The 20,948-nt window shown below is 35.3% G+C and overlaps 1 protein-coding gene across 4 annotated transcripts in view; it reads right to left on the minus strand.

Moving 5' to 3' along the window:
• Positions 1–20,948, minus strand: part of TRAPPC8 (trafficking protein particle complex subunit 8) — a 137,966-nt gene that overhangs the window by 85,402 nt on the left and 31,616 nt on the right. For all 4 annotated transcript variants that reach the window (XM_069099864.1, XM_069099861.1, XM_069099862.1 and 1 more), the window contains 9 exons: positions 18,504–18,593; positions 17,487–17,661; positions 16,532–16,685; positions 14,654–14,747; positions 13,785–14,041; positions 9,180–9,295; positions 3,000–3,150; positions 2,187–2,287; positions 723–828 (listed from right to left, as the gene is read on the minus strand). In XM_069099864.1, coding sequence (XP_068955965.1) covers positions 723–828; positions 2,187–2,287; positions 3,000–3,150; positions 9,180–9,295; positions 13,785–14,041; positions 14,654–14,747; positions 16,532–16,685; positions 17,487–17,661; positions 18,504–18,593 — 1,244 coding nt within the window. The remainder of the gene's footprint in view (positions 1–722; positions 829–2,186; positions 2,288–2,999; positions 3,151–9,179; positions 9,296–13,784; positions 14,042–14,653; positions 14,748–16,531; positions 16,686–17,486; positions 17,662–18,503; positions 18,594–20,948) is intronic.

Here is a 20,948-nt window from a genome sequence, read left to right on the forward strand (position 1 = left end):
GAGAGAGAGAGAGAGAGAGAGAGAGAGAGAGAGAGAGAGAGAGTGTGTGTGTGTGTGTGTGTGTGTTTTAAGCTGTATGTAGGAAAAATCTTCAATTTCAAATATGATGCTTTTCCTGTTCTACATCCTATATGGAAATGTATCTTGGGTAGAAGAGGGCTCATTAAATTCAGACTTGAAAAAATTTACTGTCTTCTGAGATTTACTACCAGAAAATGTGACAAGTCAATGAGGTCATAAGAGTGAAGAGTAACCAATAGATGGCTTTCATGACTACTGGCTCCCACACAAGGTCAAAAGAATGAGGTAGTTCTCTGCATATGGCATGGAAAGTCTCTGCAGAAGATTTCTGAGGGAACATGGACAAGAATTACTCAAGATCAGAAGGCATGGATAGATCTGCTCTACAGCAGTAGAGAAAGCACCAACATTCATGAAATCATAGGTCCAAAATATCAAAGTTAAGGAGGTGTTTTCCTGAAATGCTGCATATAAATCCAACTCTAAATTAGATCTTCATTTATAAGCAGTTCAAGTAATCACATGTTAAAGAAAGGATAATCTCTTTGTAATAAATATCTCTTCATTTATTGTACAATAAGATATTATTATATTTGCATAAAATGGACCACACCAAATTTCCATTATAAAGATGTTGCTCCTTGTTACAAAAGAAAATTAGTCAGATATAGTAAGGCCAAGTTAAGTCAAAGGGTCAATACCTCACTGGTCAACCGTATCAGAAGAGCAGCAGCCTCTGAATATTTGCTTTGGCTTTTTAATATTTCAGCACTAAGCAATACACATCTTTCTGCTAACACCATATTCCTGAGAAGGAAATTAAAAATATTACAAAAATATCTTGGAAATCATGCAGCGAAGTCACATTAGAACAGATCTAACCTAATTTTAAATTCTACCTTTCTAACATAAAGACATTAATGTCCCTCCCTTTCTTATAACATATAAAAGTAAAAATATGTCACAAAAAACTGCACAGGGAAAACAAAATGTTTTGCTAGAAAAAGATTTTGTGGTGATAGTACATTGCTAGAAATCACATTTTCAATATGCATTAGATAGGTAAGCCCAGATAACAAAGTTAGTATATAATTAGGAAATAAAAATTGCTTTAAATATGGGAGATGGCATCATCTGTGTTTGTTCACTTTTCTTTCTCCTCATCTAAGAAGTATGAGTTGATTTTGATTAAGTATTTGAAAAGTGTTTGAATATTTTTTTTCCTCTGGCCATTCTGGTTAGGATTTTGAGGTAAAGTCAGAAAAAGAGTTAAGTTCCCCATTTAACTGAAAGTAAAGTAGCAAGTGAGGATCGCTTATGTTGCCAGTGTGTGATCAGGTTTTGTGGAACTACTACATTAATTAAAATTAGAGAATACTGTCTTTACCAATGAAGATTGGTAGCTTCTTGAAACTTGTAGTCTTAAAGAATTGCCTAATAGTACTAAGAGGAGGTAGGTTGTTAGAGGCAGGGCATGAATCCAAGTCTTTTAAGTTCCAAGGCTAGCCTTCTATCCACTGTGTAACACTGCCCCTCAATACTGAAATATCAAAAATATGACGATGATACTCACAAACACAATAACATAAGTGCTGATTCATGGTTAATAAAATTTTGCCTATTTTTCGTGACAAATTATAAGATGGCATTATTTTATGTGAAAAAAAGCAGTAAGATTTTTTTTATTCCATTATGCCATAAACTTTTTAACAGTACCATGAAAGAATGCTATGATTTTAAAATTACAAAAACTTCACTACTTTTTATTAACTAATTCTTAGAAAGTGGAGTTTATTACTACTTAGTACTGTATCTTAAAACCACCTGAAAGTAGGAGTTGTAATGCAGAATAGTGAGTTTATTTTCATGAAACTCTAGGAATTATCCCTAATTTTAGTATTCATTTGACTATAATAATGTTGTAAGTTCTTTAAAATACAGTAATTTTCTTAAGTGAGCAAATTATATCCCATGAAATATCATTTAAAATATAAAACTCGTGTGAAACCTGTCTCAATTAGCTTTCATTCCTGTTACCTGATTTAGGTAACTAACATTCCAAGTGTGAGAAAACAATTAGATACTTCATTTTAAAATCCAGCAATATTATTTAAAAAAAAATCTTTATTCAAAAAATGTACAGGAGAAATTTCAAAGTCACCTACTTGCATATATCCCTGTATGTTTGAATTGCTGTATCCATGTAATGAGCAGGGTAAGGCCTCGGTGCTCCAGGCTGAAGAAAAGCTGACACTGCTGCCATTTCCTAAAGGAAAAAAAATATGATCTGTGCTATTTCAGAGGAAATACCCAATTTATTTACTAAATCAGAAATTCATGTCAGAGCAATTCTGTTTGCACTTAGCAACTAAACATTAAAATTAATACAAACAGCAGGTATCATGTGATAAATAAATAATTTTAGGAAATCAAATTTAAAATACTGAGCAACTTTAAATTCGCAAGTCTACCACTCAACTACAAAGGGAATATCCTTGGGTAATAAAGTTCAATTATTATCTTCTTTAAAAGAGACCTATCTCTCTATCTCACCCATACTGGAAGTATAGCAGCCTTTCACAGACCCAATCCTATTACTGGTCAGCATGGAAACTCTGACCTGCTATTTGCAACCTGGATCGGCTCACGCTACCTTAGGCAGCCTGGCTCAACCATGGAGATTAACCATATTGGTGCCAGACTTAGAAGCAATACTTGATCACCTATAGTCCTACTGAAGCTCAGAACCTCTGAGTTTAAGTGACCCACCAACTTATACATTCCCAGTAGAAAGAATTATAAGTGAGGCTCTATCATGCCTGGCCCAAGTACAAAAATGAAAGTTATTTAACTGATACTTGTACAGTCTTAAGGAATTTTCTTTTGCTGTCCCTAAAGAATTCTGTTATACTTCACAGCCCAAAGCTTTTAATTTAATGATGCAGGAATTCTAAATGTCATCACTGTTACATACTAACCAAGGCACCAGCTGCATAGAGCATGGCCTGATCATTCAGAAAATCCTTCTTTGCAGTATGATAGCAACTGTATGCCAAGTCATAATGTTGCACTAAAAAACACAAGTCCGCCATTTTCCTGATCTGAAGTTCTGGAGCTTCTGGTGGATATCTGCAAATATATATGGAGAAAAAATATTTACCTTTCATGCTCCCCCCTCCAAAATATAAACCATCACAAAACGTTCATAAAGTCACTCATATCATTAAAATGCTTCCTGTCACAAGGCACCCACCACCAAAGAGATAGTCTCATTTCTCCAAGACTGTTAGAAACAGAAGGTTGCTTCCATATTTAATTAGTATATAGCCCCACATTAGGAATTCCTCCACAGCATGAGGGTTTTCTCTGTGGCCAAATTATGAGCATCTGGGAATCTTGGCTTAATTCAGGAACACTCAAGTATTATATAATCTTAAACACTGCAGAGAAAATCCAGAAGGGATTATATTTTTATATCAATAAATTCAACTGATAAAACTGAAAAGCATTACTATCTGTATTTTCAAGTAAACTTTTTTAATTAGATCAAAAATTTCATAGTAAAGTCAAACAATTTACAAGTTTGAAATCAGAGATCATTTAAGAAATTTTACAATACTTATAATCATTGCATCCTGGTGCTTGAAGGTACCTTAGTTTTTCTCAGCTATAAAAAGAGGAGGTTAACTATGAAAAGTCATGGCACTAATACAATATGCTACCAAGAATAAAACACATCTCATTCTGTGCCGTCCATCTCATGCTGCACTTGCATCCAGACCAATTTCCAGTTCCCTCTGGGAAGAGAAATATCATCTTCTACTCAATAATGAACATTCTCACACTTAGTCATATCCTATACATCCCAGTGATTCTAAAATTCTATTTTACAAGTTTAGTTTAGAAGGTTCTCCCCTTACCTTTATCACCCAGTAACCTCTCTGGTGAGGTTCATGCAATTCATATCTACCACCTAATAATCCTGATAGCTGTTGTCTACAGATCTCTAGAACATTCCACTTCCTTTCTCAATGAGTTCAGCAACGTGGCTCACAATTTTTCTCTTCTGCTCAATTCCTGGCTTCACACTTGGGAACTTCAACACACTGACTCTCCCTCAAACACTCCGACCATTCAGTTCTTCAACCTACTCACTTCCCATGATTTATTCCTGCAACTGACCTCAGCTACACATAAAGAGGAGTATACCCTTCTCTCCAACATTCACAAATGCAGCGCTTCCATGTTCAAGAATTCTAAATTCTTTTAGCTAACCGTAATCTATTGGCTTTCCAATCCTCCATCTGCTTATCTCTCTAGCTCTTCCTAAAACCTACTCTTCATCCATACCTATCACTTCTAATCCAGTCCCCCTTCAGTTCTCTTCAGGTCATCTCTTCTGCACTCGCCACACTCCATTCTTTACCCATCGTGATTCCTTAGTGAACCAGTTCAACTCTTCACTGTCCTCTCAAATCCCTACCGCTTTATCATACTAACAATCACACCCTGCCCAAGCAAGCATCAACCTTGGATCAATCCCATAATCCTCTGCCTTAGCTCCTACACACATGCTGCTAAACTAAGGTGGAGAAAATTACACAATTGTTCTGACTGGGTCTACTACAAATTTATGTTACACGTCTTCAACCATGTCCTCAATGCTGATAAACAACCCTACAATACCCTCCCTTTATTAACTCACTATCCCACTCTCCATAGAAGAGCTCTCACACCTTTTCATTCCTCCTCAAACCTCTCATGGTTTCAGCCTTAATCCTTACCAAGGCTAACTCTTCTACCTGCACAAAGATCTCATTCCATCCCATCTGCTCTAACAGATTGCTCCCCATCATCCCCATGCTATCACTTACCTTCAATCTGTCTATTGATTCATTCCCTACTACCTTCTAACATTCCCATGGTTCCCCAATCCTCAAAAACCCTCATTTGATTCTTTCATCCCTGTTAACAGTCATCCTTTATCTCTTCTACCTCTGAAAAGGTAGCCTACCTGTTTCTTCTTCAAAAGGTTATCTACCATAGGTGCCTCCACTTTCTTCTCATTCTCTTCTTCACCCTTTATAGTCCAGCTTGTGACCTTATCGTTCGACTATGATGGATCTCTTGAAAGTTACCAATGATCTCTTAATTGGTAATGGCCTTTTCTCAGTCCTCATTCTCGATATATCTGCAGCTTCTGATATTGTGAATCACCTCTCTTCCTTGACATTCTCTTCTTTCTATGTTTCCAGGACACTCCTCTCTCGCGATTCTACTGTTACGTATCAGGCAGCTCCTTCTCAGTTTCCTCTGCCAGATGCTCACGTATATCCCACTCTCCTGCCAGAGATGTCCCACAGAACTCTGTCCAGAGCACTCTTCTCTTTCCCCTCTCTACCATTTTACTTGGTGATTTAATAACCATCCATCTCTATACTGATAATTCTCAAATCTTTTCTGTAACTTCTCCACTTATCTCCAATCTTACATCTCCATTGCCTTTCAGATATCTCAAACTGGAATTTCATTAGACATCTTAAACTACATATGTTCAAAACTGAACTCACGATCTTTCCCCCTAAATCTTCCCTCCTCCTACATTCCCTATTACTGAAGAGGGTAATACCATTCTCCCAGTCCCTTCAGACTCACAACCTAGAAGTCAGACTGGCCTCCTCACTACCTCTCACCATTCTCACCATCCCTTTCCCCTCCCCCCCAATATCCAATCTGTTGCCAAGGCCTGTGGATTTCACCTCTGTAACATTTCTTGAATAGGTTCCCTTTCCTCTGACACTGTCACCACTATAGGATAGGCTCCCATCATCTCATGCCTTAACTCTTATAACTGCCTGTTAGTGGACTGGCCTGCTTCAAGTCTCTCTTCTCATTCCAGCCTAACCTTCAATGAGCTACTAAAATGATTCTACTAAAGTGCAAGTCTGGCTATCTTACTTCCCTACTCAATAAGCTCACATGGCTCCCTTTCACATCCAGGATCAAATTGTGATAGTAATGGCAATTAAAGATTCCCCTGTATTGGCTTGGTTTACAAATTGATTGTGTTGAAACCCAGAGCTTGTTAATCCCACCTGTGGGATGGACTTGTTGATGTAAAAAGAGAGTCCTGAACTGGGAGGAGCTGGTGATGTAGATTTGGAGAGACAAGAGAGAGGCAGAAGAACTTTTTGGAAGCAGCACCTCGTGGAGGCAGAGAGAGAGACTGAGAAGGATTGCTGAGGGCCACTTTGAATTGCCCTGGACTTTTGAGACCTGCCCCCTGAGCTGCCAAGGACTGAGGAGACATGGCTGTTTTGCTGGTACTTTGTCTGTTTTGATGTTGTTTGCCAGATTTGTCCACTGGTGAAAGACAGTCCTGTTGTTGAAGAAGTCCTGGAACCTGGCTTTTGGTTAAGAAGCCCTGAGACTGTCCTGCAGACAGAGAGTGAATACTGTCCACTGGTGAAGGACAGTGCTGTTGTTGCAGGGGTCTGGAGACTGTCCTGCAGACAGAATGAATACTGTCCACTGGTGAAGGACAGTGCTGTTGTTGCAGGGGTTTGGGAACCTTTCTGTTGGTTCAGAAGCCCTGAAGAAGGATTTTCTTGTTGTATGTTTACAGAAATCCTGGGAGAGGGTTTTGCTAATGTTTTCAGGGGTTCTAGGACTGTTCTACAGACAGAGGATGAATTAATGAAGGGACTGGCAATGTATCTTGTGGCCTTGCTAAGCCTTGTCTCCCCAGGAACTAAGATTGCAGAGAACTTGCCTCCTGTCAAGATGAAGAAAAGACCTCCATTTGGGTATTAAGTGCTGTGCTTAAACTTGATGTAACTCTGGGGTAGATTCAATTGTGATCCAGGGGTGGGGAACTTTTGACCTTTTTGTGCTCTGTGATTGAACAAATGAAGGTACTTTACTTATGTTTGGAAACTAATCTCCATTTGAGAAGACGGGCTTTGTGGTGGACTAAATGAAGGTACAGCCTAGGGGTGGAGTAGTATTTAGAACTGGGACTTTGTAATTGATTGAATGATTGGAAGGTCCTGGGGTGGGGTAGTACTTGGAGATTATTTAATCACACTTAGTAAATGCTGTATTTGGAATGATGCCAAGTTTTGATCTTCTCTGTTCTTGGTCACTTGTCACTGAATAAAATGGAGAGCACCTACGCTGGTATTTTGAACCTTGGGAAGTTGCCTTTCCTTGGCATTACACAAATACAAAAGACATTTAAAACCCTTCAAGACCTAGCCCTGTCCTACCTTTCAAGCTTCTTAAACCTTACTCCCCGCCACATACTCTTAGATCCAGTAACAATGGCCTTCTTAATCTTCCATTTACAAAATGTTCCATCTTCAGAGCATTTTCTGACAGCCCCAATGACGGAATGCTCTCCTTTCTCAACTCTGCATATTGGTTTCCTTTAAGTTTTAACTAAAATTACATCTTCTACAGGAAATCTTTCCCAATCCCTCTTAATTCTAGTGTCTTCCCCTTGTTAATTATTTCCTTTTTATCTAATATAAAGTTTGTTTGTACATATTTGTTTACTTGCTGTCTCCCCTAGTACATTATTTGAAAGTACTCTATTTCATTAAATGTCTATTTTTTCCACTGCAGGAATATATTCAGTTTTGTGGGTCATGTTATTTTTGGTTGCAACCCTCAATCCTTTGGCTTCCAGAATATGATATTCCAAATCCTCCATTCTTTTATAGTGGTGGCTGCTAATGTGTATGATTCTTACTGTTGGTCCACAGCACTTGAATTCTTTCTTTCTGACTGTATACATTTGTCTTCCTTGACCTGGGATTTCTGGATTTTGGCTAAAATAATCCTGCGAATTTCCATTCTGGGGGTATCCTTCAGGAGGTGACTAGTGTATTCTTTCAATTACTTTTTTCTCAATTACAATTTCTCTTTCTAAGAAATCTGGACAGTTTTCCTTTGTAATTTTTTGAAATATGACATTTAGGCTCTTTGTTTTTTTTTTGTTCATGGCTTTCAAGCAAACCAATGATTCTTAAATTATCTTTCGATCTACTTTCCAAATCAGCTATTCGTCCTATCAGATGTTTCGTATTTTCTTCTATTTTGTTCAGTAGTTTGACTTTATTTTATTATTTCTTGATGTTTTATGGAGCCATTAGCTTCCATTTGGCTTCCATTAATTTTTAATGAGTTATTTCTTCAGTAAGTTTTTATACCTTTTTTTAATCAAGCTGTCAATTCTTTCTTTATAATTTTATTGTATACCTACCATTTCTTTTGCCATTTTTCTTCTACAACCCTTATTTAGTTTTTAAAATAATTTTTGGTTATTTTTTCAGCTCTCTAGTTAACTCTTCTGGCAATTCTTGTTGTGCTTATGTTCAATCTGCATTTTTCTTTGAGGCTTTGCTTGTAGATGTTTTCAAGTCACTCTCTTCTGTTTGCTTCTTGAGCTTCCCTATCAACATGGTGGCTCTTTATAATCAGATGTTTTTTTGTTTCTCTTTCTTCCAGACTATTTCTTGACTTTGTATTTTATGTTAGTGCTGGACACTGCTCACTTCTGGATCAGATGTCTAGCCTGAACTTTAGCTGCTTTCACAGCTTGGTCTGGGAGATTTCAAGTGTTCAGTGATTGCAAAGTGATTTGATCCAGATAAAGGTCTGTACATTGCCCTCTGAAAATTCCTGACGCAGGTTTAGGACTGCTACCCATCCCCCTACCCCATTGTATTACAAGTTGCTTTACAGCAGAACTGTCTTTTGCCTTTTTGTATCCCTAGTGCTTAGCATAGTACTTGGCACAAAGTAGGTGCTTAATAAATGTTTACTGGCTGACTCCATAATGAGATTTTTTAGAATGAATTACACAGACACACACTTTACACAAGAAAAATAATATTATGAAACACAGTATTTCATAGAAGTCAGACTCTGGGGGAAAAGCATATATTTGAACAAATGCAGCAAAGAGCTTACCTATAATCACAGAGTCAGCTATGATATTAACCTACTTAAAAGCTTTCTGAAATACACCATGAATTCAAATATTCATGTTGCTTATTGTTAAATGAAATATTTTAAACCTATTTACCAAAATACTAGGATTTTTTTAAAAGATGATTAAGCTAAACATATTTAGAGACTAAAATTTTACTCACAGCAGTCCAGATGTATTCTTTAGATCATTGATACTCTTTTCTGGAACTTTACTGCCACTGAACCATTTTTTTGTTGCAGAAAATAATGATCGACTCAATCCTTTTCTTGATATTAGCTAGAAAGGAAAATTTAAACATTTGAATAAATCATAATAAAACCGGTATTTTTCTTGTGCATTCAAGGAATCTGATATTACTTATTAAGTATTCAACCAAAAGCATGGCATTTGCAGGAAAAATGTGCAGAGTTATAAAAGTGCTGAGAAAAAAATACTAAAAATATCACTAATGTATAATAAAATCTTATTCCCAGAATAAAAGTAAGAAGAGACCTCAGAAGCTAATCTATACATGAAAGACAATTAACTCCACAACATACTAAACAAGTAGTCTGTCAGCTTTTGTTTCTTCAAACAAAAGTTTGAAGTTCTCCAATGAAAGAGAACCCATAGCCTCTCAAGGCAGCCCATTTTGCTTTTAATAGCTCTAGATATTAGGAAGTTTTCCAGAAACTCAAACATAAATACCTCTATACCTTCCATCTCATACCCCTAGGAATAAGTCTGTTACAAATTTCACATTAATAGTATTTCAAGGGGTGGCTAGGTAGCACAGCGAGTAAGAGCACCAGCTCCAGTGTCGGGATGACCTGGGGATTGAATCCAGGCTCAGACACTTAGCACCCACCCAGAAACACCTGGCTGTATAATCTTGAGAGCAAGTCACTTAACCCCAATTGCTTAAAAAAAATAAATAGTATTTCAAATACTTGTAGCTGTTATCTCACTAAGTCTTCTCTGCTAAAAAATAAAGACTAAAACTTATATGGGCATATGAATACATATGTGAATGTGTGCATACATGTTTACAGGTATACATAGATAGAGGGCACAGGAACAATTTAATAGGAAGAGATGATACTTAAAAGGTGAAATTAAGAGGTGAGAGGGCAATATAATGAGAGGAGATGGGGAGAGACAGAATGGGGTAAACTATCTCATATAGAAGAGGCAAGGGAAAATGGTTACAATGCAGGGGAAGGAAAAGAAGGCAAAAGGGAATGGGTCAACCTTATTCTCATTGAATTTGGCTTGGGGAGGGAATGAAATGCACACTAAATAGGGTATCTCACCCTACAGGAGAGTAGGGAGGAATGGGATGAGAGGGGGGATGATGAAAGGGAGGGCAGGCTGGGGAGGAGGGAAGTTGGAAGCACTCACTTTTGAAAAGGTATGGGATCAAAGTAGAGAATAGAATAAGTGGGAGGTGGGATAGGAGGGAGGGAAATATAGTCAGTCCTTTACAATATATCTACTATGTTAATGTTTTGCATTAGCTACACATGTACAACCTATACTGAACTTTTTATCTTCCCAGTAAGGGTGGGTGACAAGAGAGGAAGGGAATGAATCTGGAATTCAAAGTTTTAAAATCAAATGTTTGAATACATATATATATATATGCATATATATTATTATTATTATTAATACTATTTTGCATGTAATTGGGAAATAAGATATACAGGCACTGGGGCATAGAGATCCACCATGCCCTACTGGAAAAGTCGAAAGGGGTATGGGAGATAATATGGTAGAGAGCAGATTGAAGGAGGGGATATCCTGTGGGACTGCTATTTTGGGGGGGTGGGTAGGGGAAAAACGGGGAGAAAATTTGTAACTCAAAATCTGGCGGAAATGAATGATGTAAATCAGAAGTTAATAAAGCATTTGAAAAATGAAAAAAAAAACTAAAACTAAATCCTCAATTATTTCAACCAATTGCTACTGTCTAGCTCAGTATTTCTCCATTTTTCTTATAGAATTAAATGCTTATTAAAATTTAGATAAACAATCTGCAGCGTTCCCCTGATCAATTATCTTCACTACAGAAATGACTCCCAGATCCATTTACCCATTTATATGTGTTCTGAGCGCCAATCTCACATCAATAAATATCTTTTGGGCATTTTGAAATGCCTGTCCCAGGGCGGTTAGGTGGCACAGTGAATAGAGCACTGGCCCTGGAGTCAGGAGGACCTGAGTTCAAATCTGACCTCAGACACTTAACACAAAACTAGCCGTGTGACCTTGGGCAAGTCACTTGACCCCAACTGCCCTACCTTCCCCCCTCCAAAAAGCAAAAAAAAAAGAAAAGAAAAAAAGAAATGCACATCCTATAGACACCTGAAATACAACACGTCCAAAACAAAACTAATTAACTTTCCTCCCAAACTCACCTTCTAAACTTCCCTATCACTGTCAAGTACATCACCATTCTTGTAGTTACTCACGTCTGTAACCTTATCACCTTCCTCAATTCGTCCCTCTCACTTACCCTATCTATCCAACGAACTGTCGAATCTTACTGTTTCTCCAAAGGACTCATGATGGCAAAGGCTCCCCACGTACAGCGTCTGAAAGCAGACTGAAGCAAACTACTGGCTCTTTTTTGTTCTTCCTTCCTTCTCACTGCACATCCCATTGGTTGTAATCCTTTTTTATAGCTTGACTAACGTTTAATATGAAAGTACTTGTGGAAACTATATTGGATTACATGCCACTAGAGGGGGGAAGGGAGGAAGAGAGGAAGGGAGAGAAATGTGGTAAACTAAAAGTAAATAAATTATTTAAGTAAATTTTTAAATAAATCTTATTGTTTCTATCTCCACAACATCTCTCCTACACATTCCCTTCTCTCTACCCAACAGAGGCCTTAGCCTAGTCAGGCCCTTATCACCTTCCACCTGGACTATTCCAATAGACATCTAAGTAGGTCTCCCTACTAATTCATCCTCCACACAGTTGCCAAAGTGATCTGCCTAAAGCATAGGTTTGACTGTGTCACCCAAATACATCTCTCTCCCAATCAATTCCAGTGGCTGTTACCTCTGAATAAACTCCTCTATCATTTAAAACCCTACACCTGGCCCTTCCTTACTTTTCTAGGCCTCTTAAGATAGTATTCCCTTTGGGGGCTGCGAGGTGGCGCAGTGAATACAGCACTGGCCCTGGAGTCAGGAGGACCTGAGTTCAAATCCGGCCTCAGACACTTGACACACTTACTAGCCATGTGACCTTGGGCAAGTCACTTAACCGCAATTGCCCTGCCCTCATCCCTCCAAAAAAGCCACAAAACAAAACAAAAAAACAGGTAATATTCCCTTCCACCTACTTTATGGCCCAACCATACTGGCCACTTGTTGTTCCTTATACACAACACTCCATCTTCCATAATAGTGACTTTGTACGGGCAGTCTCTCATGCCTGGAATGCTTTCCTTCCTCTCTACTACCTAGACTTTCTCAGTATCCTGCAAAACTCAACTACAGGAAGCCCTTTCTAATACCTCCAGCTTCTTCTTTCCTCCCTCCAAAAATTAACTCTCATTCATTTTGTATATATTCTGTATATGGGTAAATAAATGTAACAAAAAACATTTATGAAGCACTTATACAAATATAAAAACAAAGGTAGCCCATGCCCTCACAGAACTTACATTTGAAAAGGGGAGATAATGTGTATATATGTATATGTGTGTGTACATCTATATATATATGAGAGCAATATTCTGGTTTAGAAAATTATAGGGATGCAGCATAGAACACTATAAAGGAGTTCCCTGCCTTATGAAGGCTGAGACTGTTATTGCTTTCTGAAAACATTATCAAGAAACTCTTCTAAATTTCAAAATAGAAACCTGGGGAATTTAAACAACTCTTTTCGGTGGAAATATGTCCAATCATACATATAAATACATATATCTTTGAGTTTCTTATCTTTTTCATACACATGGATATTGTCTTTGGGTATATAACTATAAACAATGTTCTCTTTAAGTGGACCATTCTACAGACCTCTACATAAAGTAATTTTTACATAATGCGAATTTGTCCCATATAACAAAATAATACCTTTACACAAGTTATAACATGGACTAAAATGCAGTCATATTAAATGCTGTACCATTATAATAAACAGAATTATGAGGTAAAGTTAATGATAAAGTGCGCAGAGTAATGTAAACAGAGGTGTGAAGATTTCTTTCAGAATTCTTTACATAAGGTTGAATTTGCATAATGTTAATTTAGATAAAGCAAGAACTGTCTGTATATGGAGAGACTCTTCTGCCAATAATGAAATTTAAAGTTTAAAAATGCATAAAACTTCACCAATTTCAGGCAATTGCAAGATATTTTATGTAAATGTCATGTATTTATTCATATGTACTTGTGGGCTTATTTCCTGCATATTAATATAATATTAACAAAGATCAGGTAGAACTAGCTTTAGAAGAACAATAGCATGCCTTTAAGTATGTTATTTTTCTGTAGTGCTTTCATAGTTTACAAAGTACTTACTTCACCAAAATCCTGTGAGGGATCCAATGAAAAGACTGTTATAGATCTCTATTTAACTGATGAGGAAACTGAAATTTTAAAAGGTTCAGTGATTTAACTATATTCACATGACTGATAAGTGCCAGAGTCAGAACTAGAACCCAGGTCTACTAACTATGAACTTCATTCCATTTTACCATATTGCTTCTTTGGCAAAGAGCAAATTGGAACATTCTTTCTTCAATATTTATAATTTACTAAAATGTTACCTGATCATTTAGTTGCCGAATTGTTTTCTCTATATGTGGCAAAAGACCTCGAAATGTGAATTCTTGTATGAACTGTCTAATTCGATCATGATCAGTGAGGGTTAAACATGCACCATGAAGTATTCCTGTGTTCATTTTTTTTGTTTCATGTAATGACAGTGCAGATTTTATGTGATCAGTTCCATCAAAGTTGCTGGCAGGGTCACTGGATTGGTCCAATTGAAGTGGGTGAGATTTGAAGTTATTTGGTAAACCATCTATTTAAAAAATGGAAGTTTTCTTTTGTTAACATTATGTAACAGAAAATTATAGTACTGAATAGACAGAAAGCTATAATTCCCAAATTTATAGTTGCAATTAATCCTAACGTGAAAAATCTAGAGATAATATCAAGATTTATGCCCATAAATCCCAAACTTTGCAATTTACATTTACACAATATGACTCAAAATTCTCCTTATTTAAAAAATCTAAAACTGAAATCTATTTAGGGAGAGATTAAAATATTTTTAAAAGACTGAAAATTAAGTGTAAAAGAAGCTGTTGCAATTAAATTCCTAAAAAACCAAAACATTAAATGTATAACAGTGAAATTCTTAAATTATTAAAAATGTCAAATAGTATTTAAAATTACTCTTAATGCTCTTACTACTCTCTAAAGAATTTTTTTAATTCATTTATATGACTACTATTAAAAAATTATTTTTACCTAAAACAAACATAATCATTTATTTAACTCAAGTCTCCAGAATAAAAGTTAGTGTCAGAATGGAATTATCCTTGTGTAGAAAAGTTGTTCTATTTAAGCAACTTATACTTTTTCACAGTGATAAATTGCAAAAATAAAAAAAAAAATTTTAAATAAAGACCTTTGACTTCATTATCTAATCCATCCAATGAAAGTATGCTACTATCAGCATTCTTATTTGAAGCTATAGAGTAAGGACCATCTTCATACGATTCCTATTAAAAGAAAAAATGGATTAGAAACTATGCTTAGATAGTAATACAAAATCACTAAACCCAGTAACACAGTATGGTTGCTTTGCTGATTCTTCCTGACAAGTGTACTTTCTAACAAAACAATATTTACTCCTTAACCAGCAATTTCATCTACATACCTATTTACCTTTGCCATTCAGCTATGTTAACTATTTCAAATGGCATTTATTTCATCTATATATTTATTCACTAGATCTAAGTATAAATGTTTCTCCACATATTTCCTTAAATTTAGAGATGCTCATGCATGTCTATGAAAGAGAAGGATGTCTGAGAAAAAATAGTCAAACAGGTAATTAGGCATGGAAGGAAAAACATGGTAAAGAGTATCACAGATAAATGAAGTGTAGATGTTCAAGTAAGATGGATATATTTAAAAAGACCATAGTGGTATCTATGCTGAGGGTTAAGTTTATCAGGGCATTTCATACAAGATGTACATCAGTGTCCAACGGGATTGTGGTAACATTAGCTAATGCTTAGTTGAGTACTGTCTGCCAGTGTTTCTCAACCTGGACAGCTTACCTTCTGCTCTCCTTCCCACCCCAGCTTTTTTCAAGTCCCTGGCATTTTTTCAATATAAATATAGCCCTGAAGGGAAATATTTAATTGGTTTGTTTTTTTTTAAGTTTTAGATTCTCTGACAACCAATTCGTTAATTTTTTAGCCCACTATCTTTGCCTTAGCACCACAGAAGAAGAGTTAACAATCAACAGATCAGGAACAATCTCTTAAGTTAACTGAAATATCAGCTCTGATTTCTAGGTAAGTGAAAAATCACTATGTATGGACAAATTTGCATCTAAGAAGAAATGTAAAGATTGGTTACTAATAGTCATATGAAACCCAGAGGAAATGAAATACAAAGTCTTTACAACTGAGGTTTTCATAATGTCATATTCAGTATCTTAAACAAACAATACACAACACAAAACGTTAATGAGGTTATGGTATACAGCGTATCCAAATATCTATTGTATCCTTAAAAGAAGCTTTTCCTAATAAGGAAGTATAGTCAACATAACAAAACAGTTAACATATCAAAAGGAATACATTAATTGTATATTCTAAAATGGAATGTAAGTCTTACAAACCACAGAAGAATTTGTTAAAGCTCTCATTGCTCTCCCACCTCAGTGCTTTCCCTTGGCAAAATGGCTCCTTTACTACTTGAGAACAATGAAGGGAGTAGGAAAAAAAAATGAATAAGATCTTGCAAGGAATAAAGAAGTTACAGTAAGTCAAGAAGAAAATCATATGCATCTAAATAATATAAGATAGAGAAGGTGGCAAAGTGATAGATGAGCTTGTCAGAGAAAGGGACTACTACCACCAAGAACAGGTGGGTATTCAATAATTTGCTAAAGTCATTCATAACACAATAATTTTACAAAATCTAAATCCTATCTTCTACACTCCTAATAAACTTAACACAAATTCAAATGTGCAAATATTTTTTCAGTTCATTGAGAAACGATCAGCTAACTCCTGTTTTTCTTATCTGGAAAAAGCACAGCCATATAAGGAAGGATTTTTCATTAAAATAAACTCAAACTACTTTTTCTAGTGATAGTTTGCTCATGATTCAGTTTAATTAATCACATTCCAAAAATATAATCACTGTAGAACCATTAAAGTTAGGTCAAGGGCCTACAGACTAGGGGGAAAAAAAGTTATTCTAAAACCATTATAAGTAGGTTTGGAGAATTTGTGTTTGTGTTTTATTTGCTTGTTTTTACATATACCTGGTTTTGAATACTATTTTTCTGAAGATACTGACTCCAAGGATCTGGTATCTGTTCATCTGATGATCGATTAGATGTTCGAGAATTAATTTTAAGCAAATAGCAACCCTGAGTTCCATATCTCTGCTTCATTTCCTCATAAATTGAATCAGCTCTGAAATTTTTGAAAAAAAGAAAAAAACACATGTCAAATGGCAGTCTTTATGCAATGTTAAGAGATTACTCATTTTTAAAACAAATCCAGAAAAATTAAACTTTCTGACAAAAAAATTAAATATCGCAATTTATCTATAACAATGCATAATTAAAACTCAAATCAGACTGACTAAAAACTTGTCTGAATTTGAACATGTCTTGAGGGTTGGAGAACCTATGCTAGCAGACTACCATGATATAATTAAGAATGTAACAGGCTGGCATTTACAAAAGTTACATTTGTTTATTATGTTGTATTTATTACTACCATTCCCTTCAAAAAGTGTGGAAAAAGAAAAAGTGAAAGAAGAAACTGAGGGTGCAAAGGGAATTATTTAGGTTAACATGTTTCCTTTCCAGTTGCAGTCTTTAATGAATGGTAATCTGAACTAGCTCTAATTTATCAAATAAACATTCCTTTCTACTATATAAAAGATCTATATAAAAATTTGTTATTGTAACTGACCAGTTACTAAATAAAACATTGCCCTAAAAAATAAACTCTCAATACAACTAGTAGATGTTAAAACTAGGATCTTTAATAGTAAAAACATATGCACAGAAGGGGTTGGTTTGGATGACATTACTTGGTCAAAGTGATAAAATCTGGCAATTTAGAAAAACATCAGAGTAAAAAAAATAAAAAGGCTGTGATAGTTAGCAGACTCAAGATACCAAAGAACTGTACACTTTCTTAGATCAAACAGAAATTTAAAATTCAGAACAATCAACATTTTCACTAACGTAGTAAGAAGCCTACCTTTGTTCATCTCCTGCACTTACATCATGCAACAGGACATAATACTTGAGTGTATTTGGTATAAACCATTTAGGGTAAGAATAGTCACTGCTGTGCTGAATTCGATGCTGCTCTTGGGACAATTTCAAAAATTGCTCCACAGGTTCAGGTTCACTAGAAGATGCTACTAACATACCTTGCAAAGCACATTATTAAGGTAATTATCACAATACACAATGACACATAAGTATTTTGTTGTAATTAATAATTTTTTCAAAGAAATTGAAAGAAATCCAATTTTGTAAACATTCTCTATAAATACCAAAACTATCCCCAAATATCATAAGTGATTCAAACAGGCTAAGATTTTTAAAATCTTATTTTAAATAAAATCTATTAGAATATTTACTGACAAAATCTATATAACTATAAACACAAGTTTATTAAACACATCTATCAGAACTATTTATTCCTTTAACTGCCTGAAAGCTAGTAATAAAATCTAACTTCTTTATACCCAAAGTGTATTCCAAGTGAATGTTTTAATACAAGCAGTAGCCCATTACTTTCAAGCTGTGGCCCAGATACTCTTACTAGGTAAAAAAAACTCTAAGGCCACACAAACTTCAAAAGATGTACCGTCCCACTCCCGGAGTGCTGACAGCACCACCCCCTTTAAGATCATCTCTAATTTCTCCCATCTACATCTTGTCCGCGCATGTGTCTGCACATGGCCTCCCCAGTTAGATTGTGAGCTCCTCCCAAGGGGGCCTGGTTTGTTTTTACTTTTCTCTGCATCCTCCGTACTCAGCACAGTGCCTAGCATGTAGTAAGCATTTTTGTTGCTTCATTTATTTATTTATTTTTGTGGCATGTATAGCTGCTTTTTGTTTTCCTTTTGCTACAGTTATCTAAAGAGTGGCAATGACAGAGCAGCACCTGAGACAATCATCAAAGATTTCCATACAATTTCCATCATTTTTCCTGCATAAAAATGATTTCAAAACTAGTAACACTTATCTTTAAGTTAAAGGATACATGCTAAATAGTGGTTTAGAAATTCATGGTCTGATGCTGGCATGGACTGAAGAAAACTTTCTCGGTAAGATTCAAACCATGGAGTAGTAGCTGAAATCGAGAAAATATTTACAAAGGTAAAATTCTTCATAAGGAAACATTTACAATTAAAATTAATAAATGTAGAAGGTATAATTAGAACAAGCAAATTCAAACTTCAGAAAAAGTGGCAAGTTTGCTCCCCCCCACCTCCAAAAAAAATTTCTTAAAAGAAAAATAAAGCATGCTTTAAGAAATTAAAACTGGAGTTAAATTATCTGAAATTTATACAAACCCATATTTCTTTCAACTTGCCTGTGGCAAGTTCACATAAGAGACCAATAAATTTTAGCTATAAGACAAAAAGGTACTATACAATTAAAACAGAATACCATGCCATGGTTTTAAATTATAGACAAGACTATATATATAATATAGATAAGACTATAACAATAAATAATATAGATAAGACTATAACAATAATCTTAACAGTAAGAGCACCACCCCAGAGTCGGGAGGACCTGGGATCGTTCTGGCCTCAGATACTTAACACCCACACAAAATAACTGGCCATGTAACCTTGGGCAAGTTACTTAACCCCAATTGCTTAAAAAAAAAAAAAAGAGTATTTCAGTAACATCTATTGAATAGATTGTTCTAATAACTACAAAAAAGGCATGGTTTTCTGTACAAACAACACAAAACATTTACTAGAACTGAATCTGGTCTTATCTAACAATATACTGATCAAGCACATTTTTCTCAATAACAATACTCTGAATATTCTCTTACAACTTAAAAAATACTATGGAAAATACTGGAAAGGGTTCCAAAATAGCTGAATGATAATCTATCTTAACAAGAAATAAAGAAAAGGCTTTCTTGAAGAGGGGTGGATAGACTACAGAGGGAAATCTAGGAGACATAAAATATCGATAAAAATATTTTTTAAAAGAAATGCAATCTAACCAAATCTACTAAAATAAGGATAAAATTCCCCTATTTTGCCTTTTGTGTACATAAACCCCATTATTCTGTCAGGAAACTAGCTAACAAAAATAATAAACAATGGCCTTAGAACGTTGAGAAGACCTAAATTCTACCATATACAAATTGTATAGCCTTGAGCAAGGTGCTCTTCTCTCTGACCTTCAGTGTAAAATGGGGATAGTAGTTACACTACTACTGCTTCATGAAGCTGTTCTGACACACATATGAAATAACAGATGAAAAAATATTTGGTAAACTATAAAGAATTATGTACAATTGAGCAATAGCATTGTTATCACCAAGCAGAAAAGAAAGCATCTGAAATTTATTTCCAAAAGACAATAAGAGAAAGTAAAGTAGATGACAGACTGCTAACATAGTAATTTTCTCTTCAGCCAACATATACATACCACATGAGCCTAAGAAATTATAGTCTATGTCCATAATATATACACATTTAAAGTTAGCATCCCTAGTAATGAAGTCAAAAAAAGGGCAATCAAAAAAATCTGGTTGAACAAAAAGAATATACAAAGAAGAAAGCCAAGGGTTAATTTACTTTTGATTATCTTTCCTGACTGAAGAGAACTGAAAACTCAAGCAAGGATCCATGGGGCCATGGTGGTTCTAAAAGAAAAACTAGAAGAGAATACAAATTCTTTACTTAGTCCTATATAGACTATAGAACCTCATTTAGATAGGTATGTACCACTACAGATAACCTAAAAATTTTCTAGAAGTATTTGTTAATGGTCAATAATATAAAGAATATCTTAATTTTATTGACTATATAATTTAAGCACAAAAACTGACAATATATTTGATTACCAAAAAAGTACAAATGAAAAATTAAGTATTTTCTTAACTTTTTGTCTAAAAATGTATCTACATTTTGAGCACCAGAAGTTTCTAATACATGATGTGATAGATGTATACAATTACATTTCGGAACTTTGAATACAATAGTCATGAATAATGTAGAACATTCCCAACATTAACATTTGCTTTAAAATTCTAACATAAATTAAAAACCTACATTTTTTATATCTCTACTAATAATAATACAGTAAGGTGTATAAAGGAATTAAATTTTCCTTTATTAGAAATGGCAGGGATTTGCACCAGAAAACAAATTACTTCCCTTCAATTATAAATCCTACCAAAATTAAGCAGCAGTTAATGTGGCATTTTTTTCCCCAACAACATTAACTAGTCCTGAGTGTGACGAAGAAAAAACTTCTAAGGTCAAGAAGTAAACTAAATATGGGCTCAGGCACTTAGCACCCACCCAGAAACACCTGGCCATGTAACCTTGAGCAAGTTACTTAAACCCAATTGCTTAGGGGCGGCCAGGTGGCTCAGCAAGTAAGAGCACTGGCTCCAGTGTCAGGATGACCTGGATCAAATCCGGCCTCAGATACTTAGCACCACACCCAG

The sequence above is a fragment of the Petaurus breviceps genome, unplaced genomic scaffold (genome assembly GCF_028583685.1).
Source record: "Petaurus breviceps papuanus isolate PSGF00001 unplaced genomic scaffold, PetGlider_PUasm1.0 38, whole genome shotgun sequence".
In the NCBI taxonomy this organism is placed as follows: Eukaryota; Metazoa; Chordata; class Mammalia; order Diprotodontia; family Petauridae; genus Petaurus; species Petaurus breviceps.